Source organism: Xenopus tropicalis, chromosome 5, assembly GCF_000004195.4.
Source record: "Xenopus tropicalis strain Nigerian chromosome 5, UCB_Xtro_10.0, whole genome shotgun sequence".
Lineage (NCBI taxonomy): Eukaryota > Metazoa > Chordata > Amphibia > Anura > Pipidae > Xenopus > Xenopus tropicalis.
This window is the reverse complement of record NC_030681.2, coordinates 90,708,851-90,736,309: the sequence shown is the minus strand read 5'-3', so window position 1 is coordinate 90,736,309 and position 27,459 is coordinate 90,708,851. Positions and strand designations below refer to the sequence as shown.

The 27,459-nt window shown below is 36.5% G+C and overlaps 1 protein-coding gene across 5 annotated transcripts in view; it reads right to left on the bottom strand.

Moving 5' to 3' along the window:
* The window catches only part of filip1 (filamin A interacting protein 1), a 95,836-nt gene extending 72,372 nt beyond the window's left edge, over nt 1-23,464 (bottom strand). For 3 of the 5 annotated variants that reach the window (XM_031902131.1, XM_031902128.1, XM_031902129.1), the window contains exon 1: nt 23,260-23,464. In XM_031902131.1, the coding sequence (XP_031757991.1) occupies nt 23,260-23,298 (39 nt within the window). In that variant the 5' untranslated portion in view covers nt 23,299-23,464. Of the gene's footprint in view, nt 1-12,372; nt 12,748-23,259 lie in introns of those variants that run through there. The other 2 variants (XM_031902130.1, XM_004914513.3) reach the window with 2 other exon arrangements.
* Nucleotides 23,465-27,459: the final 3,995 nt, after the last annotated feature.

Genomic DNA, 27,459 nt, shown 5'->3' with positions numbered 1-27,459 from the left:
ACTAGTTACCAAAATACTGCCGTCACCAAATGTTTTAGGATTATAAATAGATTATAAAGGCAACAAAATTGAGGTGCATGAAAAGATTACCATGAACATCTTCACCAATAATCAGTATAGTTATTTCATACCTACTCTTCTACCTATACCACTAGCTGTGCCCATTACAGAAGAGTAGCAACGGTGCCCAATAATGCACATTAACAGATATCTCTACTGTGGCAGCAACCACAGAGTTTGTGGCATCTTCCATATGGCCACTAGCTAACATCTTTGATGTCTGGCACCACTGCAATGATCCTCAGCTTAAAAATATACCTGAAGTCTTAGCTCGAATGTGATGAGGTGCCCTTATAGATCCAGGAAAATCTGAACAGGGAGATGCATCATTATAATGCAGCTACAGACCTGCAATACCAGGCAACAAAACAACTGCTTTGTTACTAATCAAGAGTGAGATTTGTTGGGGGTATAGAATACTTATGCATGAATGACACTTATGTATTCAAAATAACAATAGGCTGTCTGCAAACCACCCAACAGATCTGGGATGTAATTCTGAATTTCAGTCTCTACTGTGCTTTTTGTTTTATTAAATATTATCACACCCTTCCTTTGTACCGTAGGTATGTTAGATTCATTAACTGTATACTGGTACTGTACAATAAGTGCTAAGCTATACAAATACAAATTCATGCCAATCATGAGATAAATTTGATAAAAAAATCTGCCTATTAGGATCATTTACCACACACACATAAATGTTGCTTGCGCCTTATATTACATAAAACGCCTTGAGACTATTCTCTTCAGCAGTAAATATATTGGCTAAAACATGTCTGTTATCATGAAAACAATGTTTTGCATGAAAATGAGTATTGTTGCCCCTCAGTAAATCAGTCACTGAAGTTTACATATAAATAATATGTGGGCTGCTGCACCCTTTTTTATCAGATGAAAAATAATAAAATAACTCGTGTACAGAAGAGGAGCAAAATTGTGCTTCATATGCCCCATGCATCGAGCCTATACCATTGTGGGATGTGTATTGCACCTTGTTCCGCATTAAAACAAGGTGCAGAGTTGTGTCAGGCACAAGGGAGCTCTGTACTTAGGGTTGCAACTGGGACGGTATTTTATGATCTAGTCAGTAAAACACCTGCCAAGGCTTGGACCTATATTTCAAAGTTACCAATGTAGAGGTCAGTAAATTTGTAATACTCTAAGTTTAGCCCCTGGCTACCCATGATCCACCCTCCTTCTTTCTACACTTCATCGCCCCACCCCATTACATCATTACTTTGCCCCTGTTATATCGTGCCTGCCCCATGACTGGCCAGTAAAATTCTTTTAGAAAGGTGGCAACACTACCTTTGAACACCTGCCATGGGCAGGAAACTTCCAGGCTAACTTGCCCATGCGAATGATGCACAAGCTAGGGATCAATCAAGGGGACCTTCTACCCACTCTATATACACAGAAGTTGTGCTACATACTGAGTAAGCACAAAAATAGGGCTGAATGTATCCAGGTAAGAAATAATTTAAACTAAAATGGGCAAATAGGCATATCCAGTTGTACATAAATACCAATCAGCAATCATTTGTTTCTATTTATTTTCTTCATTATTGGGGGTCTATATTAGGTTATGACACCTGGACTTGTTGGTAGGAACAACAAACACTTACTTAAAGGAGTGAATCAGAGACTATTTTTAGATTATGACACTTTGTCAGAACTGTCTGTGCCACAAACAACACCACTGTGCTGCAGTTCAGGATAATAACATAGAGAAAAGATGAATGGGATCCATAAGTTACATATACAGATGCATCGTTTAGAAAAACTGATTAGTTAATTGGGTTAGTGTAAAACATTGTAAGAACTGTGGTTTTCCCATGTATGTCCATGTGAGGGTTACGACATTGTTTTTCATTCAAATAATTTCATATTTCTCAGAAGTAATTAATATTGCATTATTATTTAATTGAATTATCCTGTTACATATTTCATCTCTGTCCTCAGTTTAGTCTTTGTTTTTTCTAATGGAATAGAGTGTTATGTGGATCTATGGAAAATAATTTCCCACAGATCAAAGGTCTGTCTGTTGTTGCTCCTCTCTTCCTTTGCTGCAAAATTCTTCTTTTTCTATTCATTTCCTAGAAAATTATTGCAGTAATGGGAGAAGATTGTTATATTTTGACTGTTATGAATTCAGCCCTTATGTGGGAATGCCATATATATGATTGTATACATAGCAGTTGTCAGTGGCAATACTGGATTGGCTTTTAAACTGGTTAAGGAATGTTAGAGAAAGGGCTTTTTTGGTCCATTTTTGATCTTTGATAAATGACTTTATAGAAGTTGCTGAGCAGTGGAGACTTACTGGATATGTGGGAATAAAAGAGTTCAGGAAATAATGGATAGTATCTAGTTGTCTCCCATGAAATTCCAAGGAACCCATGGAAGTTAAAATGCATGTAAATCTGTCCCTGGTTTAGCACTTTGCCCACAACTAAGTTCCATGAGAACTTACATTATATAAGTAAAAATAGCTCTCCTTTGTCCAGTGTTGCCAATTCAGAAAATAAGAAATCTAACTTCTCTTATTATATATTATATTTTAGCCTAAATAAGGTTTATAAGTTGTCCAAAAACACAAATACATCTGTAAACACTTTCTCTATTCCTGTTTTTTTTCATATTTCCTTTTGCATTATAATAACACTTTTTTAAAATTGTCCACAAAGATGTAGGGAAGATAATTGAACAGAATATCCAAGTAGTTTGAATGAATTGCCAAACCTTTGTGTACTTTTGCCCTGCTATTTATGCCTGTATGTTATCCACCCTCTTAAAATGAAATGTCTACAGGGCAGGGATTTATTTATTAGAATGCTCTTCCTCCCTGTGTGCAATTTTTATATACTGTAAAATTGTACAGCTCCACAAATCCTAGTAGTGCTTTATAAAGTTATACATGCATACATACATACCATTGACTTTAAATAAAACAGAAAAAGTAGATAATTATCGACTGTATGAAGTATTATGTGTCCAGCGCCGGATTTCTTATCCGGGCACCCGAGCCCGCCCCCATTCGTCACCACATCCACCCCCACCTGCGGCGCAAGCTCACACATTTAAACTCCGATAGGGAGCAGTGGGGAGAGGTCCCCATTGCTCCGTTTAGGAATATTCTATTAATTTTTTTACCAGCTACTGTATTTAATCCTCAGAGTATATTTGCCACCTTGCTAACTGATCTGACCTAATGCTAGTTTTGTGGGATAATTGTTTATTAGTCAAAACATAAATGCTGTTCAACCAATGGCCCAGTTCACACACATATACTAGTTTACTGTCTGACCCAAACCAGGGACTTCCAAAGCTTTTATACAGGTACATACAGGTATAGGATCTATTATTCAGAATGCTTGGGACCTAAAGTTTTACAGATAAGGGATCTTTCTATTATTTGGATCACCAGACCTGCTGGTGCTACAAATCATTTAAACATGAAATAAACCCAATAGTATTGTTTTGTCATCATATGGTTTAATGCAGCTTGGTTACCATCAAGTACAAAGTACTGTTTTAATATTACAGAGATTTCAGATAGCATGATAGGGATTATCTTTCATGTAAACATTTGTAGTAAAATTATATTTTCTTTTATTCTTTTTATTATAATATTGCTCATAAATCTATTACCTTAATGGCAGAATGTTGCTTTGCTTAGAATTCAATTAGAGACAATAGGTCTGATTCACTAAGGTGCGTTAAAATGAGCGCTATTTATAGCATGCGCTAAAAATTTTATTGCATCTTATTTTTCGCCTGTCTTAACGCACGATTCACTAAAAGGATATTTGCGTTAATTTAGATGTGATGCTGTTTACGTTATTTAAGTTGCAAAGACTATTTTCGTGCGGTACTTGACGCAACGCACGCTAATTAACGCAGCACGCTACTTTTCACGCGCACGCCATATTAGCCATACACAACATTATGTTCGTAAAACTACTTTTTGTTAAAATTACCATTTCCCTGCAAACTGGAGGCTACATCACTCTAGGGCCAACACATACTTGAAAAAATCACACTGCAAAGCCCTTATTGTGTTGCCAAAAGCTCATGAACTGTACTTTTCTATAATTACCGCCTGCCCCAAGTAGGTGTTAATTTTCCCATAGACTAATGTGATATTTAGCTCTTCTAAGTGTTTGTGAATCATGGTTAGTATTATTTCTGCGTGCTAATTAACGCAATACAGTAAAATTAACACATGTGATTGTACGCTAATTAACACACGCGATATGCGATAACGCATGCAATAATACTCTAGCGAATTGCGCGTTTTTTTTTAACGCAAAAAAAGCATGCGATAAACGTTATCACACTTTAGTGAATCAACCCTCATGTCAACTAACTCTTTACATGCCATGAATGGTTTATTTACCTAACTAGTTGCTAAATTTAAAAAAAAAAAAAACATATCCAAAAGAGTACCTTTAAGCTCAGGTCAACCCCAAAACATAAAGAAAGTCAGAGTATGAAGCAAGAAAAAGGGTATAAACTGGATTTGTAGAAGTAACTTTGAGAGATGAATATGCCAGTTGCAATTAGGGCTAAACCCACAAGCTACATGTAAGTGAACTACTTGCTGGATACCAAAAGGCTTTACAATTTCACACGGGAGGGGGGGATCACAAAACTAAACAAGTGGTAAAGTCATTTGATTTGCAATTTGTGTAGCCATCTATAAGTAGCTCAATGGATGAGCCTATAAATCTCCACTCTTCACCATTGTGAAGAAATACTCTTAGACTGAGTGGTGGTGAAGGCTGAAAACCTCCGGCCTTCCATCAGGAACAGGATTATTTCACATGCTGGAATTAAAAACAGTCAAACCTGGAAGAACATTATACTACACATTATACTACGCATACTTTGTATCTTATAAATATAACAATTTCCAGTATTGTCGGCTGACATTGTTGACAATGTCTACCAACTGCAAAGAGATGAAAAACTGGTACAGTACTGAAAAGGGAAAATGCCATTTAAGCAAATATAGAAAATATTAGGGAAGAGATTGGAATGAGATAGTGATTAGTTTTAAAGAAATGTATGTTTTGCATGCCCAATCACAAGGCGACACCTATGTATGAGATAACCACATAACCATTCAACCATGTTATTGGTGGGCACCACTTTATTAGAGCCGGTACATAAGATGGTTTTTCATAAACATATTAATTGTACCAAATAACATGTGTATTTTGGTTTCCTTCTTTCTATGTTATATACACTAGAAAAATTGATCCTCTTTGGATACACTATTTTTCACAAATAGGATATAGAACTATCAGAATGGAGGTTGGCGAGGTGAGATAAAACAAATACAAGGATTTGAAAAAGGAGGGACTTGTCACTGGTTGTGTGACTTAGTAGTTATATTTGTAAGTGAATTATAGGGGCGTGTTTTATGGTTGGTTAAGAATGTATTTTTGGGTGGGGCAAATACTTGGCCATTTTTAAACTTTAATGGGCTAATGGGCACATAGACTTTCCCTTTGTAATGAGATCTGAGTATCAGATTGGGGTAACTGACACTTTGTTGTTAGTAAGCATGCTTGGACTTCCTAATAAACCAGCTGTGCTTTCAATAAGAAGCAAAGGGATTAGGAGCTAATCACAAATTTGATTTTTGTTGAGCTAAACAAAAATAAGATTCATTCATATTATTTTTTTGCAGTGGTTCTCTGATGTGTAATCTGATATGATTAATCTCCTATCTGAAAGGGTTTGGGGCCATAAAACTTATCAATCTAATTTTGCAAACCACTCCAATTGACCACTAATATTGTACAAATGAACTCCATTTTATATTTAAAATCCAGGAAATCAGGGACATGCATTATACTTTAGACAAAAAAAAAACAGTGTAAAATGAGAGAAAACTTAAAACCAGGGTATGTCAAATTGAGGTTTTACTGTGTTTATAAGCAAAATCCTGTTTTGCTGCTATCCTCATTCACCATGAGAGCGCTTTTAATTCCATTATAGTGCCACAATGTTCCAGATCCAGAAGATTCAGTCTGATAACAATGAACATTCATAGTAATTAAAATGTAGTTGTGTGCTTAATGTTTTCTTTTTCTCTTTTCTTTCAAAGTTAAGTGTTGGCCACCACTATATCTTTCTCTTTCCTAGTGAAGCAGAAATAAGACGTTATGTGAGTGGGAGGTAATTACAAGAACAATAACGCAGTTGATGTTTATTTGGATGTTTCGGAAAGTAACTGCACAAGATAATTGATTGGATCAAGTAAATCATGGCTATCCAACTGGCAGCCCATCACAGGAGTTTTATGATCTTCTACCTTCCCAAAGGCTCTGAAGACTTCTTTACATGACATCATCATCATTTTAACTCAATCTGACTCCATACCACGGTATACTGGACAACAACAGTTCATCAGATTTTATCCAGTGTAGCCACTATTTCCATTCTAGACATGTTCATGGGTAGATCCATAAAACAAAAGAACACTACAGTTTAACTACTGTCACAAAAAAAAATATATTTCCAAGTGGTCTGGTGCCAGCAGGGCAAACCAACAAAGTTTGAAAAAAAAAATGAAGAATGCGCAATAAGGACCAAAGAAATGATCCCACACTGCCTGTGGTGTTAGCCATTTAATATATAACTAAGGTTAGGTATGCTTGATTGAGCAAAATACATAGGAATATTGGGGAATTCTAATATGAGGCTACGTTGTATATTTATCAAAAGGTGAACCAGAGTTTGCTACAGTCTGAGCTTAAAGATGAATCTCTCTGCTCGCTGTTCACATGTATGGGATTTTTACAGGCATATTTATCAAAGGGAGAATTCTCACTCTCCCCCTTTGATAAATATGTCCATAAAAAACCCATACAAGAGAACATAGAGCAGTGGAATTTTACTTTGGTGGGCTTTGCAAGCTTCTGTTTCACCCCTTAGTAATTATGCTTAAAGAGAAAAAAAACAAAACAAATCCAAGCATACAGATTTCTAATAACAATTCTTCTCAGTACATTGTCAACAGTGCTCCTTGCTTTAATTAATAGAAACCTAGTAGGTCAGATCATGATTTTGCAAAGAGCTATAATGTGAACATGCAGTACATATGCAAAGATGCAAGTGTAAATTAGTATTTATTATTAACGTGTTTAGGAAGCACCAACATATTCTTCAGAGCTGTCCAATAAATAACAGAACTACATACAAAGCAGCAAGTAACCAATGCAGGAGGTGAGGGGGCCCTGCTCAAAAGAGCTTGCAATCAAAAAGAAGGGTGAGACACAAAGGGGCACATTTATCAAAGTCTGAATTTCGGACATTAAAAAGCACAATACAAAAAATTCGGATTAAATCCGATATTATCTGATGTGTGCTAAAAGTATGAAAATTTCGGATTGTAGTCGTACGAATATATCGTGGTACGATCTGAAAGTTGCAAAACCTTCTGTGCATGTTTTTGGAAGCCTCCCATAGTAATTATTGGCACTCTGCAGCTCCAACCTGGCCCAAGGAAAGTCATGATACTGATGCTTGAATGAATTCCAAAACTTTCATACTCGTTGAGACAAATACAGTGGCTTGCAAAAGTATTCAGCCCCATTGAACTTTCCACATTTTGTCACATTACAGCCACAAACATGAATCAATTTTATTGGAATTCCACGTGAAAGACTAATACAAAATGGTGTACACGTGAGAAGTGGAACGAAAATCATACATGATTCCAAACATTTTTTACAAATAAATAACTGCAAAGTGGGGTGTGCGTAATTATTCAGCCCCCTGAGTCAATACTTTGTAGAACCACCTTTTGCTGCAATTACAGCTGCCAGTCATTTAGGGTATGTCTCTACCAGCTTTGCACATCTAGAGACTGAAATCCTTGCCCATTCTTCTTTGCAAAACAGCTCCAGCTCAGTCAGATTAGATGGACAGCGTTTGTGAACAGCAGTTTTCAGACCTTGCCACAGATTCTCGATTGGATTTAGATCTGGACTTTGACTGGGCCATTCTAACAAGCCACTGTACAATTTTAACCCATAAATTGTCGCAAAGTACGAAAAAGTTGCGCAAATTAATGAAAGAATCGCAGAAAATATGCACAGTTCTAAAACTTGGAAAAAATATGAATTTTTAGTATTCGTACATTAAATGTGCCCCAAAGTGTGGGGATAAGCAATATCAGAAGTAAGCAAGGGGAGAAATGAGAACTGGGAATTGCATTTAGCAGCATATAGCAGTGGCGTAATGATGTGGTGCCGAGACCACCCCCACAGAAAAACCTTTGGAGGGGCCTGGTGCACAGTGATCTAACCATCTACCTTCTACCTCCTCTCTCTGCCCCCTCAAGTCTGTAGTTCACAGTGGGAGTGTGAATTTCCAGGGGCTAGGGAGCGGCTATAGAGGAAGCAGATCCCTCAGTCATGGCCCCCTGCGACTGCATAGTCTGCTTCTTCTATGGTTATGCCACTGGCATATAGTGCATTGTGAAGCTATGCTAAATGTGTTTTAAGACACAGTTTATTCAATATTCTGTGAAACTCCTTTAAAAACTATTTTAAAACAAAGCCATTTGCTAAAATGCTAAGTATCCTCTGGCACCTGTTCTAGAATATTTCTCGCATGCCAGTCTTGAACAAGGATGATAAGGATTTCTCTGTGGTAATCTCAGGAATGTGAAACCACAATACAATTTATTGCACCAGTGTATCATGGTATCAGTACCCCAGGAGTCCAGGTTTTACCGTGTTGCTTGCAATACCACTTTGTTGGTTTCCTTGGACATGCACCGCTGTGATGTGCTTTGTGTACCTGACCTTTATTAGGATATTATATAGCCCTTTATCACTGCAGCTGAAAGGGTTCACTGGTTCTTATTTGTAGGGACCATATATCAACACTGTACAAATTTTATGTAGGTATTTATGTATTTTTTCTATATTTTTTTTAGTTCCTTTAAAGTTGTATAAAACTGTTTAAAAAGCTTTAAAGCTAAACTTTTTGCTAGTATGCTAAGTATCCTCTGGCACCTGTTCTAGAATGCTTCCCACAAGTGTATCTTGAAATAGGATGATAAGGTTTTTCTCTGTGGTAATCTCAGGAATGTGAAACCACAAAACAATTTACTGCACCAGTGTTTTCCTGTCTCTCATTCCTGCAACTGCTAATCCAATTCCATGATAGTTACCTTTACGCATCTGAATATACAAAATACTGAGGAATTATGTAGTGACTTTAGGAATAGGCCATGATATGTTTATGGAAGAAAATACTCTTTCATTGGTTTTCACTTTGATGAAGAACGTGCATTGAATTGAATCTCTACAGACTTAAATGTAACATTACAGATCACTCCACCTCAGATATTTCATACACCACTATCAATACATCTCCAGCAGGTACAGGCTCCACTATAAGTAACAGGTCAAAGTGTTTAGACATCCATTGTAAAAGCTGAAATTGTGACCCAGTCACCATTATCCTGACAATAGCAAGCAATGCCGTCTCTCAGATGTACAGTTCCATAACTCTATGAGCACATCAACAGGTGTTCCGCTGAACATCATTCATGCGAGATACAATCACATAGACATCTAAAGTCTTACTCTGCAATTTTAAGAAAACCAGGGTCTAAGCGCCAAATCCCTTTAAGATTCCTTTTAAGTTGAAAGAGTACAGGCAGTGGGAAAAGACCTCATTGGTTCCTCCTGCTCTACCAAATCATGGCTCCCTGGACACAAGGCAACTCTGCCTTCACTTAATTCTGGCCCTAAAATCATGCATGTCAAAAACAATATACCTATATTTTCATCCACAAATATGCATCTGCTATTCATTAACCACAATGAGGTCATAATGAGTTGTAATCCAAATTTGCTACAACTGTACTAAGAAGTGTCACTCTCTCAAAGGAATGTTGAGGCCTATTTTAGGAAATAATAAAATCTTCCAGAATTTTACATTGCAGTTCTCTGTCTCTACCTTAATGGCACCAAAGTACAGTATAAGCTTGTATCACATTCAAGATACAGATATAAATGTAACCTTTGCCTATTATGGTGAAAAAACAGATATTGACATCTGTACATCTGTTCTTTTTTAAGGGAAGACAAGCTATAGGAAAATTCACTTCTTTATACTCATTTCTTGCTGTAACAAAAAGGGGCAGATTTATCACAGTACGAGTTTGAATCCCGAAATGGGTAAAATCATAATAGTCATGATAATATTGTATTGACGATCCGAAATTCACGGAAATTTCGTATCCGAGCGATTGTAAATGGCGGGAAAACCTTTCTGACTTTGATCCTTCTCTGCATGTTTTTGGAAGCCTCCCATAGGACTCAATGGCATTCTGCAGGTTCAACCTGACCCAAGGAAAGTCAAGATAATGAAGCTTTAATGAATCCAAAACTTTCGTACTCTGCACAACAAATACGATTTTGTAGCACAAACTGTTGCGCAAATTGTCGCAAGGTACGAAAAAGTCGCACAAATTAACAAAAAAGTCGCAAAAAATACACACAGTACATAAACTTAGAGTAAATACACTTTTTTTTGTATTCGGATTCAATCGTACTTTAATGAATGTGCCCCAAAGTGTATATTGCATTACTTGCTAAAAACATATGAAGTAAAGAAGCCATAGGGATACAAACCTGTTTTTTATCTTATATAACACACTTATACCAACTACACCCAGTTACTTTTATGTCTTGAGGATCCTACGCTACAAAAACAGTAGAATGAAGTAATCAGTGATGTCTAGGACTCAATGAGAGCAGTTTCTTTACTGGTAACATACAGCATGACCTGCTGGAACAATGAGGGTTCAGCAAGGTTACGATATACAATACAAGAATACAATCATGTACTACTTGTAAAGGGTTTAGAGCATTGGTCTCCAACCAATGGCTAGGGAGCAACATGTTGCTCATCAACCCCTCGGATGTTGCTCCAATGGCCTAAAAAAATGTGTTTGTTTTTTAATTTCTGGCTTAGAGGCAAATTTTGGTTAAATAAAAAACACGTGTACTTACAAACTGAGTCTCCTGTAGGCTGCCTGTCCACATAGGGGCTACCAAATAACCAATCACAGACCATATTCGGCACCCCCAGGAACATTTTTATGCTTGTGTTGCTCCCAAACTCTATTTACATTTAAATGTGGCTACGAGTAACAAAGGTTGGGGACCCCTGGTTTAGAGCAAGTAACAATAATGTTATGATTAAAACTATTGTTATCTGAAATAAAGAATTTACATGTTACTTGCCATTAATATCAGGCTTTGAAGCTTAAGGCCCTGACCTTGAGCATGTGGAACAGCATAACAGGATAACAGCTAAACTGCAACCAACATATTCATATTATATATAATATATTATAATATAACGATATGCTAATATTCATATGAAAAAAGTAAAATGCAGTAACAGTGGGGGGAACATTACATAATAACATTTTTCCACATAACTGGCAGAAACTGAAAAGTTTAAGGAACTATGATAGAGTCTAGTATGTGAGAACTAAACGGCTAATATGGCAGTAGCACATTCATGTGTAAAACAGTATAAGGCTTGTGTAGTATCTTGGGTAACCCAATCAGGTGTTTGACCCCATAATCTAGTGATACTACATCAATATAAACTGCTAATTTAATGTTTTGTTACTACCAGCAAAAGTTGGGCCAAGCACAAAATAGGAAAGTTAGGGTCTCCAGCATCCATGACACAGGTACTTAAAATAAACCATGTAATACATGAAACAAAACATCTGTTTTTTATTTATTAAAAAAAAAAAATATTACAAATACTGAGGCATATTAAAGCCATTACCCGATATTTATATATTCTAATGGGACGGTGTTATAATTGTATCAGCACATTTTCCATTACTTCTAAACATCTATATTACTCATTTGACCTTGAAAATAGGAAATGGATTGTGAGAAAGTAGTTAGCTGTTAAATCCTAAAGGGACTGCTGGTTGGCAAGACTACTGGGCTTTTCTCCCAGATTATAAAGTATGGTAATAGCTTGTTTGTGTTGAAATAATCAGATATACATATGTGTGTAAAACATATATACAGATGGCTTTTTTAAGTGTACTGTGTGGGAGGGCATAAATGTGAGCATGTAAACACAGACACAGACACACAGTACCTGTTTGTGTATCTAAAAATGAATGTACAGCATGTCTAAACATATTCACCAGTCCTAAACTACATATATTTCATAGATCTCACATAAAAATACAAATTATTAGCAATACATTTAGAAGAAAGATCAGTTTTGCCTTACCTAGCTGTTCTGTGCAGTACCAATGAGTAGATCCACCATGCAGCCCCCAGGCTTAACTTGAAACCCAGAATAAATATAGTACAAGTCACGTTCAGTCTTACAGTCTGACAAAGCATCCAGCACACACAGTTATTTGCCTGTCTCACTGAGCTGATTTTGCCAGAAGCACAATTCATGCAGGAAATGGTACAATGCAATCCCTTCTCACAAATATCCTAATAGAGAAGTAGGAGGTCACAGATACACCCACCCAGATTTGTGGATGAAGGATTTTTCGTTGTTTTTTTTTAATCTTCCCTCCTGTTGCTAGGTGTTCTTGGGGGCTTGGCAGTAGGGTTCTGAGATAACGTTTCCTCTTTCTTGGTCTCCTCGGGCACTGGGAAGCCAGAGACTTTGTTGAGCTGGTTGTACTGCGCTAAATATAACTAGTGTTCTCAGATGGTCAGGCTTGTCAACAGCTGAGGATGTTGGAGCATTCCTGGTGCTGTTGTACATCAGCTATAAGTTATCACTGACACTTAATGATAACTGCCCAGAGCTTGCAATGTGCAACTTAGCTATTGTTCATAAATTATAGTTATTGCAATCAATTATACTGTCTCTCTAACTAACTTCTGGCAGACCCAAAGCCTTGAAATCTTTTTGCACCATAAATAATGTATCAGTGTAGCACATGTAACACAAGAATGCAAATTCACATTATTGCCAACAATCTGCAGACCTACCGGATGTCTGCAGAATTCTGGTAATAAAAATGTGCATTCTTGTTTACAGTGCCCCAATATCTGTTGCCAGGGGGTTTTTTTAACCCTTTTGGCGCCACATTCGCATTTCCTGGACACTTCTATACAGACAGGGAGGGACTTGATTCAGTTGGTTGATGTGGAAGGCAAGGGGTGCATAATAATGATGTAAGCTGTTTTTTTGCACTTTTTTTCTGGAGAAAAATCCCAGTTGTTTTTAGCAAACCACATGGCGGAATTCTAGCACAGATTTGGAAAAATTGACCATTTTTTAAATGTACCAAGGTTTGCTCCATTAATTTAGGGGCATTTTGTTTGAGAATGTTTTGGTTTACCTAGAAAATCTGCCTTTATTTCCATGTGATTTGAATTCTGCATAATGTGGATATGTATTATATGCACGAAGAAACAACTGATTTGGAAATCCCTATATTCTCCAAGAGAATTCAAAATTAGTATATTTTTATGGAGATTCCAGACTTATATAGATCAAAATCCCACAGCAGTACAAGTTAAATAATCAAACTATGAGAAACTAGCATACTTTAGATTGTAAGGCCAAAGAGGCCCCATGGTAAGCAGCCACAGAAAACCATACATTGTTTTCTTAATAATTTAGAAAATAAAATATGTCAATATGCCTCTCTACTCCAGACTACCAAACTTTGCTAGACTATAAATGCCAAGTAATTGTCTTCCAAACATTTTGCTGCTCAGTATGCCTAGGACTACAAGCCTGTGGCACATGTATAGACCCATAAATGATAATGGTTTGTATGAATTTTTATGGATGACATATAATTTTGGGTAATAGCCTAAATGTATATGCCACATGCCTGTTGCATTGTTTAATTATTCATACAGTATGCATATATGTACTCCAATTACACAATTAATTAAAAATTCAGTAAAAGAACTTAAAACATTTTCAAAAATATATCTCACATTGAGAAAGGAGGTCAAAACCCCAGATGCATTAGTCTCACCGTGCAATGAATGTTTTACTTACAAAATAAGCAATGCAAATATGCAGAAAATTGCAAAAAAAAAAGTAATAAATCACTCAAACAATAAAACATACAACACATGATTAGCATTTACACTAGTCACATTGCTAAATAAAGCTATTTTTGGAACAAAGCATCATTATATGCATTGCATTTGGTGTTTTTTCTCACACCAAATGCATTGGAGTGAATGGGAGGGTTTTTTTGGGGTTTTTTTCTGAATTTTTTTTTCACCAGTGAAACAAAACACATGGCAAACTTCTAGCACAGATTCATGAAAATTTTCACCAATCGAATTCCACCTGTGTCAAGCGAAAACATTTGCTATTATAGTTTGTACACATACTATAATAGTTTGTTGTGTGTATGTACACTAATGTGTGCTGTGAACTAAAGTAAATACAAATACATGAATACAATATGGGGTGTATTTATTAAAGGAACACCAAAAAATAAAAATGTATCACTGTAGAGTACAATGGTGTTTTATCTGTTATCTGCCTTTGCTCCTTTTTCCAGCTTGAAAGACTGTCCCCATGGTTATTCAGCAGCTTATTTATATAAACTATAAACTGAAGCAACACACAACTTTTACCAGTGCAAGGCAACAGAACACTATATGTTAATTACAATAAAACACTTTTTGGTGCTACTATTCCTTTAACATTGGAGACAAATATCCCCAGTGTTGTTGCCCATAGCAAACAATCATATCTTTGCTTTTGTTTTCTAATTTGTAGGTGATAGTTGGAATCTAATTGCTGATTGGCTGCTACAGGCAACATCACCAGTGATGTTTGTCTCCAGTATTACATACACCCCATGTTTTATTCATTTATTTGTATTTTACTTTAGCACTTTCACTGAGCGCATTAGTATACATGTGTGTGTTAATTACTTGGGTGCAGACAGGCACAAGATTGCTTTAGTTTCACAGGATGGCAGGAGGACCAATTTGGCACAGGAAGCAGCTCTAGGAAAGCTGGAGGTCAAAGGACAAAAACAGATATAGGATCATCAGCTGTCTGCTGTTGTCAGTTGCTTGTGGGATGAGCTGCCACTCATTCCCATGCCCTGCTTGTTGCTCAGTAGCACTATATAAATAAAGATGATAATGATTGTAGTAGTGGATTGCTAAAAGAATGGGTGTCAGAATTAACCATTGTAGAAATGGCTAAAAGCATGTGCTGTGTAACTTTATGTGAAGATGATAGGTCAGCGTTTTTTAAACTTTATTAAATGGGACCAAAATTCAATCTGGGATTCAAGCTCAAGACCCAAATTTTAGTATAGAATGAATGACCTATTTTCCTTCCATTACTACTGCAGTTATCCACAACCGGTGGCTTTTGAGCAACATGTTGCTTACCACCCCGTTTGATGTTGCTCCCAGTGGCCTCAAAGTAGGTGCCCATTTTACTCAACAATTTTACTCCAAGCAGAGTCTCCTGTAGGCCAGCAGTCCACACGGGGCTACCAAATAGCCAATAACAAACCAAATTTTACATCCTCAAGGAACTTTTTTCAGGCTTGTGTGACTCATGGGTAAAAAAGATTGGGGATCCCTGGTCTACTGCATAAGAAATGCATTGTATTAAGAAAAGCATGGAATCAACGCTAAACAGCACTAGGCAAGTGCCATTTGGGCACAGCTTAGCAACTTGCCTGCAAAGCACACAAAGCAACAGAGAAAGTTTTATACTTATTGGCAGCTGCCTTAAGCACTCTTTGTTTTTTCCTCAAAGTATAAGTAAGCCTTTTATTTTAAAATCCCCTAAAATTATGCTAACAGCCCCCAGAATAACACACCTTTCTCCCTGCATGCAGATTTATTTTGTTTCTCTTTTGAAAGCACCTGAACTTCCTTGTGTAGCATGAAGCTCCAACTCTTTTGCTTTCTGAGCGCTCCTTCTCTCTTCAACAAGCAGTTCAGCTGCTTGTAAAAGAGAAACAAAATAAATCTGTATGCAGGGAGAAAGTTATGTTACTTTGGGGGTTGTAATTAGTAATTTTAGAGATTTTTTTTTTTTTTTTAAAGGTTTACTTATTCTTTAAGGACTGACCCTGTGCAGTGCATCTCTATAAATTAGTTGTATATTGCATGGGAGATGCAACTTCCAGGCACACAAAGTGGGTATTTTGCAACCTGTGACCTATTTTGTTACATATGCACTTTGTATAAGCTAGAATACACAAACCTGTATTTCTGTACCCAACAGCATCATATATAACACATGATGAGATTAGAATATGGTACCAAATATACAATTCAGAGGAGAGCAACTATTAAATATAGCATTGGAACAGAATGTAAGAGTACACTGGACCTCTGTGCATACAGATGCAAACCACATTATTCATTTAAACACAAATATAAATAACATATCTTGTAATTTTCCAAAATAAATATATGGCACATTATTATAAAGTATTTTTTTCTTGTTTGCGCCCACACACTTTTAATTATATTTTTCATATACAAATAATCAAAACATATATACACACACATTGTAAATGACAGTAACTTACTCCAGATGCATAAGTTCATGTTCAGTATAACTGATAGAACACAGGGGGATGGAGCCAATGGTTAATGAAAACTCAGAATTTGATTGCTTTGTAATTTAATAATATCCAGCTTTGGAATATGTCTCCTGATATATATGGCAAAATAGCCTTGTTACTATTTAACCCATTAGATGAATGGGATAAAGGGAATGGGATACATTTTATAACCATTTTCCATTAATATGTAAAGAACCTTACTTTTCACATCATATTAAAAATAAGATTTTGCACCTGTAAAAGTGACACATTTCTATTGTTGTTGTCAATTGCCATATTGTATATGCACTGAAAAACATGGAAATGTCAGTCTTTCTGATTCTCTGACACATAGCAAAGTATTAGATTTGAAATAGATTTTTGACTTTAGATTGTGTATGTATTTCTGCGTATGCTCTATGCCTTCCTTACTTCTTAATGATACAGGACAGTTAGGATAATAAAACCATAAATTAGTTACGATTGTAGAAAAAGTGGAAATATTGCTCATGTTTCTATTCATGAGAGCCTCAGACTATTCAGGAAAGCTGGTACAGAACTCCCTCACACACACAGTTTTGCTTTCCTGTATGTTGGACAGTTAGTAAAGAAGGGGACCTAAAGGAATTGGCCCTTTCCGTTTTTCTGCTTGATATTAGTATTTCTAGTATTATTGTTAGCATTTCGAGTATATGTGACCAAATATGGTTCCCTGTACTAATAGGCACTTTATATTACGCATAGATATTTCTGTTTACATCTTCAAAGCGGCAGAACATAATGACCAGAATATCTAAGTAAGTGGCTTTATGAGAGGAATATATTGTTATGTAACTCTTGTGTGCCTTGGTGACAGTTTACTTTATCTGTTTTAACTTGCCAAGAAGCATATCTTGTTTTGGGACCCATATGCACAGTTTAGTCTAGTGAACTTACATACTTTGACTAAGGCTGAGTGATGGCATATTTATTCACTATTTGCACTAGCTGAAAGAAGCCAGAATTCAGGCAGAACATTTCATCTTTAAAACGAGATGGTTTCCAGATTCCAAACAGATAATATTTCTGACGGGCTACAAATGACACACATATGCATGTTACCAAAATCTCCTTTTAAAGGGGATAAGAATGCAAAAATATAACTTCTATGCAAGGCATTATATATACAATTTTACTACTACAATATTGCTTGATCCTTTTTCAAGTGGTAGTAAATGTGCTGTGCTTAACGCATTCCTTTGCTACATGGGACAAAGTGTACAAATTCCAGAAACCCGCACTTGTTTAGATATATACATGAGTGTATATTAACTTTTTATTCTGAATTGAAGGTCAATTTTATAAAGAAGTTGGGCCACTATTACTTTTTAAGGCATGATCAGTTGCTGCAGGTTGCCCCCTGTGAGGGTTTGACCCGGGCAGGTTGGTTTTCCAAAGAAGGGAATTTAGATAGCACTCCCAAGACTGACAATTCGCAGATCATGATGTCCCATGACTTCATGGTTCTGCCCACAAAGTCACTAGCCGTGCCCTATGACATTACCACCTGCCTCCTTGCCGGCGTGCATGCTGCTAAAAGGTGGCAGCCCTAGCCACAGCATACTGGTTGGTAGGCTCCTAGCAAGATGTTGTGCAAATTTTAGAATTTAAGGTTATTGAGACACCATGTTCCTAGATTTAACCCTTAACTTTTGTAATTCGTTGTTCGGTTATTGATTTGTCTCATTAGCTGACCACACTTTTTGGAAATCCCATCTAGCACAGTTCCTATCCTCTTGCATCTGTGAGTGAGTGTCCCACCTCAACCCACTTTGCTAAAAGTATTTAATGTACTCAGGAAAGTAAAGCCACAGGTATATATAGACATATTTGCTGTACTGTTAAACTGTTAAAACATGTGGAAACATGTGCAAGGAAACCATTCACCTTCTCTGCACACTAAAAATACTTATAGACTGAGTGGTGGTTTGCTGTTATATGATACTAACAACAGAAATATCATTTCAGACCCACTTATGAAATTAATACTTTCTTCTGCTAGAACACTGATTCCTTGAAAGTGTAAAACCACAATACCCCATCCATAGATGAATGGGAAACTTATATGGATGATCTGAGGGGATGAAAGCTATATTATCCTCTAGATCATGCAAGGCAATTGATCACTATATAATATGGAGATCATAGGTTAAATATTATTAATAAAACTTGGTGTTACATAATACTTTACTTTTAAATGTCTAATTTACACTGATTCTTTGGATAATACAAAACACTATTTGGCATTGTTTGTATATCTCATGAGAGATCTCATCAGAGACATTGTATTTGTTATGATTGTAATGCTTGTTTTGTAAAATTATTACACTTTTATTTGATCACATAATTAACTGGATATGTTCTGTATAGTTCTGTTGTTACCTAACCCCTTTTACTCACCTCTCTATTTTTTTTTGTAACCTATCCTTAAAAAATTGCTTTCAAAACATAGATTTGAAGAAAAAAAAAGTGTAAAGCCTCCATCACTCAATGGAGCAGTCTGTCTCGCTAGCTAATTGCCACTGGTGCCACTCTCCCTTCTGTCTGTTGGTTAAACATGCAGCATGCCTTAAGGTGGCCATACACAGGCTGATTCTAGCTGCCGATATCGGTCCTTTAGACCAATTCGGCAGCTTATCGGCCCGTGTATGGGCATTAATGATGGGCCTGCCTGACCGGATCGGGGACCTCAGACTGACGGGCGCCTATACCGACCATTCTAATTCGATTAGACTTAGAATTAGCCCGATATCGCCCACCTTTAGTTTTAAAAGTGATTCAAGGTAGTACTCTATCAACCATACCGGAGCTCTCTCCATTTCACACTGTAAGTATCACCATTTTTTTTTTTTTTAAATGATTTGGTATACTTACTCTAATTCAGATATAAACATCTGCTATATTAAACACAATGTGTGTGTCAGTCTGTATTAGTAAATATACATTTAAATCAAAACAGCACACATGCAGTTTCCATAAGCAGTGTAGAAAATGCTGAAGCATTCAATTCATTTCTAAGGACTGAGAACGGAAACAAATGTTGCAACATACTGTATTTTTGTAACTAAGTACACTGTAATAAAAAAGTGACAAAATATTATGTGAAATAGGACTACTACACAAAAGTTCCAATAAATTACATGCAAATGCATACCGTATAACTATTAGCAGACAAATTGTTCTGGCAAAAACGAAACTGGACAACCAGAAAACTGACCGTAAGTCCAGGAATCCAAGATATCTAGTATTTCGGCACCACATTATACAATCAAAGCCAGAGTCAGCACTAATATAAATTCACCTATTTTTATAAATTTGCAGACTTGCACAGCGGAGTTCAAAGGGGCCACCTTCCCCTGTCTTCCAATTCTCTTCTGTCAGAGTGCCAACATGGATCTTGGAGGAGCATTCACAGTTGCATCCACATTCTGAATCAGGTTCAACTGCACATGCTCCCGCAAGATCCGTACTGACAACTGAGAGAAGAGGATCAGAAGACAGACAGAAGATGGCCCGTTAGCACACAAAGAGACTTCTAAACACAATAGATTTTGCGGATGGGGGGCAGTGGAGGGGTTGGAGGGAAGGCTGGGAATGGATAGGGTTTAGTTCTCCTTTAAGCTGAGGCCTTACCAGGGATATATAAAAAGGCAAAGTTAAATGTTTGTCCATCAAGTCTTTGCAGTAATGCTTTTGTCTTATAAGTCAATGCATTTTTTTATGCAAGAGATGAATTTCATTTGCTTTAACAGACACTGACTGACACTGCCTAGAGTTGAACAGTATGTTATCCACAATAACCCCCAAACCCTTTTCAATTAAGGAGGCCCCTAAAACAGTTTTATTTAGTGTATTTTAATTTTATTGTTTGCATGAATGCATAACCTTAGGCATCAACACATGCATTAGGAAAAATAAACATTTGCACAATTGTCTGTTTAAGGATGAAAAAAGGGCTGAAAACAGCAATGGAAACAACATATTATGGTTGGCACAATGTAAACATAAGAATTTATTGTAAATTTGACTTCAACCCAGATCATTTTAGCAAAAACTTAGACTTTTTCCAGTTTGGTAGAGTAAGACGTGCATTTGGTAACCAAAATGCTTATTTGGATCATTTTAGAACTAGGTTAGACACAAAAACAGAATTAAACATCAATCAAAATATGTTGTTTCCCCTCCTGTTTACACGCCAATTTCCCATCCTTGCACAGATGGTAGTATAATAATTCATTTTCCCTAATGCATGTGTTGAGACAATGTATGTGTTTATTTACTGGTGTTATATTATCTAGAAGCACAAATTCTTTTAGGTGCAGTATAAAGTAGAATTGATTTTCTAACTTTGTGTTCACTTCTTGAACCTTAGCTACTGCAGTAATCTCACAGGGGGATAGATAGTCTGCTCTGTGTTTTTGCTGTGCCGAAGGCAAGCTAAGTCATTAATGGTTCCCATTAATCTGATTTTTGATTATGTTAATAATGTTTATATCCAGTATTTTGTAGGAAAAGAAAAGATATTTACCATACATCCATGTTGTATCAAAGCTGAAAAATATATAATGAAGTATTTGATTCCAGTGCATTTTTATTCAGCAAAAAGTAGCTTAGTTTGTGAACATAGTACCATCTTGTGGTTATACATTAGAATGTATGAGTGAGTGAGTGAATAAATGACTGTTTGTTTTTAACCATGTTCTTTTTAAAAAATTACACTAGATTTTTTTACACTAGATTTATAGAATTTACTATGGTTAGATTATACAGTTGTATAAAAGCAGGATGAGATTTTCCCAGACTATAAAGCTGTGATCCCTAACCAGTGGCTCGTGAGCAACATGCTGTTCACCAACCCCTTGCATGTTGCTCTCAGTGCTCCCAAACTAGGTAGTTGTTTTTAAATTCCTGACTTGGTGGCAAGTTTTGGTTGAATAAAAACAAGATTTACTACCAAATAAAGCCTCCTGTAAGATGATAGTGTGTATAGAGTACTTGTATGACTTGTATGAACAAAAACTGTCATTATCAATGGGGTAAATTTTGGCTAAAAACAACATGTGTTTCTTCCAGATGAAAACAATACCATGTGAACAGAGACTGGGAACTTATACTTAAAGTGGCCATCTGTATGTGCAGATGACAGCAGTAATGGCAATTTCTCAGCTGGCGGAGAAAAACTCACCTGCTAATTGTGAAAGTGTTGCTATAGCTTTAATTTTTTATACTCTACTGACTCTTAAATAAGAAGTGATGAAATGCAATAAATTGTAATAAAATACCTATTAAACTAATGTCAGACAACACAAACACCACATGCAGGCAGCCATTGAATTTAATAGAGAGTGTTTGCCACCACACATATGGGGTGGATATTAGCCAAATACTGCAATACTGTGTTTTTTCCAGCTGAAATATGTCCTGTGTGCATAGTGATAGGCACTTGCCATTAAAGTCTGCATATGCAGGTTTGTGCAATACTAGCATTTTCTCAGTTAGTGCAAAAAACACACCAAAGGAATGGCAGTATCAGACACACAAAGTGTACCAGAAGACAGACACAGTGCCCCCATGTCTTCATGAAATATTGTGGCCCTAAGCCTCCCATAACACTCTGTAGCACCTGCATATCATGCCAGTAAGATAACTACAAAAATAACCAATTAGCACTCCATTAAACATTAACCCCTGCTATGCCAGTAAGATGACCAGTAAGATCACTGCAGAAATGCCCAATAAGAACTCCATACATCCAATAATCCTACCTGGCTGGTATATTACTGGCCTGGCCAGCAAAATGATGCTTTATTCCAATGTTTTTAAAAGAGAAGAAAGATAAAAATATAGGAAGGCTTGTATTTTTTTCCAGAAAACACTAGGAAGGGCTTTATCTACGCTACTGGCACAATGGGTGGATTTCTGCCCAAAATTCATCTTGTATGTGCAGTGACAGGCAGATTCAACTCCTGTTAAACCACAAACATATAGGGAGGTAGGGGGATAAATTACTGTTTTCTCTGTCTGCTTTTTTCTGCTGACAGAAAAATGACAAGGTGCTATACAAGTCTTTGAAATTAGCAGTATGAAGCATCTCTACACAATATTGCATAGTAATTTTTAATTCATTTGCTCAGTATGGCCCACCAATTACAAATTAAAGATGATTAGCAAGTTTATCAAATAAAGCAGAACTTTCCTGACAAAGGCTTTCCAAGTGTACTGTATAGTAGATTGGGCAACCCCATGTACTGTTGCATTGCTCCCACCAAAATATTTTTATATACAGTGACTGCTCAGCTTGACCACAATATGTGTAGGGTCCTGTTTTGAAACAGTTATAGTGAATGCCAATGCTGTAATTCAAAGCTTTCTGGATATTGGGTTAGGGATAATAGATACCATACCTGTACATATTTATGTAAGCAAGATTTAATGCTTAAATATTACAATCCTCCAAATTATATATTTATATAGTAGAAATGAATTGTTTATATTAAAGAAAGTGTTAGACAATGAAAGATATCCACAATACCAATATTATAATATTTGCTTACCACAGCAATGGCTACAGTCTTCCAAAATTTTCCAGGCATTGAAACCTGAAGGCAACAATATCCAAAAGATGACTTTCAGTCCTTAAATAATGTGCTTGAGTGATGAACTGTTTTGATTTCCTGCAAGGCTCTTACAGTTGTGCCTGAAAGAGTGCTTTGAGCAAGTTTAAGAGAAGAATGTAATGCTTGTGCCCATGCAGAGCACATTACAACCACAGAAGCACCATGCAAATTGCACAAATAAACCTCAGTTGTATCAGTGGGAGGAAAGGCTGCATTGTAGACATTTTTGGCTGAAAAGTGCATTCTTTTTGTACAGTTATTTCACCATTCTTCATACAATGGAATGCAATGATGTGACAAACATGATACATTTGATACTTTCCTCTGTCACTGCATATAAGACCCTAACTATATAATGCACGATCATCTGATATAAAACAGGATAGTCTCAATAATTTATAAAGACAAGTAATACAAAAAATGTATATGAGTCATTTAAATGGACATAACCAGGTATTTATATTCTATATTATACTATTCTATATTATATGTAAGCATTCTGTCTTGCTTATATTGAAAGCACCTTAACTATTAAACAACTATTAACTTGACTAGTACTGGTAAGACCACTGCAAGAAGTCTGTTGATGAATTTATTCAGATACTTCCAATGCCACCAGTGGTGTCTGGCAATTGAAGCTGGGTGCATGCACAGTACAGTACTCTGCCTAGAATTACTATACTGCATATACTACTACTATATGTAAATGCCACTAAAGCTATGGGACCTGTTATCCAGAAAGTTCAGGACCTGCCGTTTTCCAGATAGGTGATCTTTCCGTAATTTGGATCTCCATACCTTAAGTATACTAAAAGATTTTATAAACATTAAATAAACCCAGTAGGATTGTTCTGCCTCCAATAAGGATGTATTGTATCTTAGCTGACATTAAGTACAAGGTACTGTTTTATTATTACATAACATTATTAAGAAGAAAATAATTTTTAAAAATTTGAATTATTTGCTTATAATGGAGTCTATGGGAGAAGGCTTTCCCATAATTTGGAACTTTCTGGATAACTAGTTTCCAGATAGCAGATCCTATACCTGTACCAGAAACATAATGTCCTAAAATATATATAACTCTTGGGCTTTTTGTCATGGTTTGTAACCCAGAACCCTAAAAAGTCACTGAGAAACTGCTATTTTTTCAGTCTTAAAGCAACCTCTCCCCCCACTTTTTTTTTATTTATCGCATATGGCCAGTTACAGAGAACGATGCATTCACCCAGTTAGAACAAGTACTTCTATTCCTGACAGACATGAGGCCCAAGCACTTGGCCGCAAGACAGTTGTGAATAATGTTCATGTCATTTTTACTGACATTTACTTGATCTTTTTATACTCCTTGAAAGCTAAGTTATCATTATAAAATATGAAGTGTGTCAAACAGAATTGGATATTTGCAATTAAGAGGCTGAAAAGACAGTATTAACCCTTTTACTGCCAGCCGTTTTGGTCAAAGCGGAACTGCTTGCACTCTTTCACTTTAGGGGCCTTTCCTTGGGGGGACTTTACCCAGGAAAACAATATATCGTTTTTTTCAGAACAACCTAAGCTTTCAAAATATGGTAGAATTTTTGTGTAATTCCAATTCTGTAACAAGATATAGGCTTCTAAATGTCTAAAAATGAAAAAAAAAAATTTTTCCATAATATAAACACAGATACTAGAAACAAAAATTATTTTATGCACAAATATACAACTGATTTGGAAAGTCCCATGTCTCCTGAACGTGCCAATACCAAATATATGTAGTTTTATGGAAACTTCTCACTTTTATAGGTCAAAAACTCCCATCAGTACACTACCAAATTTCCAAAGCACTGCTTCAGAAAGCTGCATACTTTAGATTTCAAGGAAAAAAATTCCACTAACAGAAGGTTTATCCCAGAAAGAACAGATTCTGGGGAATACAGAATAGGCACAACTGTCTGTCTACTCCAAACTATCAAGTCGCAATGCTTTTTTTATCAAAATTTGTGAAATTTTAAAAAAATCGCTTCAAAGCTTCCAGTCTATAGTAACTTATCTCCTACAGGTCATAAAGTAACCAAATAAAACACCCTAAATATGAATGCCAGGGGTCCACTGAAAAGTTTGATGCCCAATATGTATAGGTTTACTTAAGTATGTGGCATGTAGGGGCCCCAATGTGAGCATACCCCCATATGATCTATCATTTCTGTCATTTCAGCTCCAGCAAAATCAACACATTTACATCATTATATGTGGGATAAAGCTAGTAAAAAATATGCTCACCCCAGAAAGTCATATATTTTTGGAAAATACACATTCCCCTGAATCTAAAATGGGTACCCGTGTCTTTCTACTCCAAAGTACCAAGCCGCACAGCTTTTCTAAAGTTAGCAATTTTTATGACATTTCCAAAAATCCCCTCAAAGCTTCCACTTTGCAGCATCTTATATTCCACATAGCATTAGGTACCAAGATAAAACAGCCTGAATTTGAACACCAGGGGTCCACTGAATAGTTTGATGCCCAATATGTATAGGTTTACCTAAATATTTGGCATGTAGGGGCCCCAATGGGAACGTACCCCCATATGATCTATCATTTCAGCTCCTGCAAAATCAACACATTTACATCCTTTATGTGGGATAATGCTACAAAAAAAGTACACTCACCCAAGAAAGCCTTATATTTTTGGAAAGTACACATCCCCCTGAATCTATAATGGGTAAACATTTATTTTTGCTCCAAAGTACCAAGCCGCAAAGCTTTCCTAAGTTTGCAGATTTTTATGACATTTAGAAAATTGCATAAAAATGTTGCAATTTGCCGCATTTATCTCTCACAATTTCTTGATAAAGATCAGATAAAGGCAAATCACCCCAAATAGGAACACCTAAGGTCTACTGAACAGTTTGATGCCCAATATGCATAGATATACCAAAGTCTGTGGTATGTACTGAACCCAAAATGAAAATAGCGCATATGGATTTCTCGCCTGCCAACTCAGCTTTTGCACAGAGCCCCCTGTCAGTGTATTATGTGCTGTAACACCCCCTAACTATACAGAGACCCCCACAAAACCATATATTTTTGGAAAGTACACATTCTGACAAATCCAACAAGGGCAAAGAGTCCTTTCTACACCAAAGTACCAATCTGCAAAGCTTTCCTAAAGTTATTGGTTTTTATGACATTTCAGAAAATCGCATAGATATACCAAAGTCTGCGGTATGTATTGACCCCAAAATGAAAATAGCGCATATGGATTTCTCGCCTGCCAACTCAGCTTTTGCACAGAGCCCCCTGTCAGTGTATTATGTGCTGTAACACCCCCTAACTATACAGAGACCCCCACAAAACCATATATTTTTGGAAAGTACACATTCTGATGAATTCAAAATAGGTAAAGTTATTTTTGTACACCAAAGTTACACCTGGCAAAGCTATGCTAAAAACAGATTAGGAACACATATACAGGGATAAAATGCGATAAAACCACAAAAATTGTGCAAATCAGTGAAACAACAAAATAAGTCACATGACAGTGTAATTAGTGGTCAGAATATCTGATCCAATAGTCACTCTGTCAAAATAAACAGTTTTTAGGTAAAAGAAACTAAAAACAGTGGTACAATGAACAAAAACAAAATGTTTGTGTATACATGTGTGTACACGTGTAAAAGTTGTGTGACAGTGTGTAAGTGTGTATAAGAGTGCATATAAGTGTGAAAAATGAAAACAAAAACCAAAAAAAAAACTGCTAAATTGTGTGCTGTAAGTGTGTGTAAATGTATGTAAGTGTGTATAAATGTATGTAAGTGTGTGTTTAAGTGCAAAAAAAAAAACAACACCTCACCTGTCCTGAAGCACCCAATCACCTCTGTCCTCTAGGCTGCAGTAGGCGGCGGCATTGGGAGGAAGCAGCAGACGCGATGCGATCGCGTCTGCTGCTTCTAGGATGGTCCTGCGACAATCGCGTCACATGACAGCCCACATGACAGCCCCCCACTGTCATCGCTAGAAACTCTCTGCAGCGGCGGCACATGCCGCCGCTGCAGAGAGAAACCTTCAAATGTCGACAACGTATGGGACACGTCGTTGGCAGTTAAGCCCTTTTTCTGCCACGACGTATCCCATACGTCGTTGGCAGTAAAAAGGTTA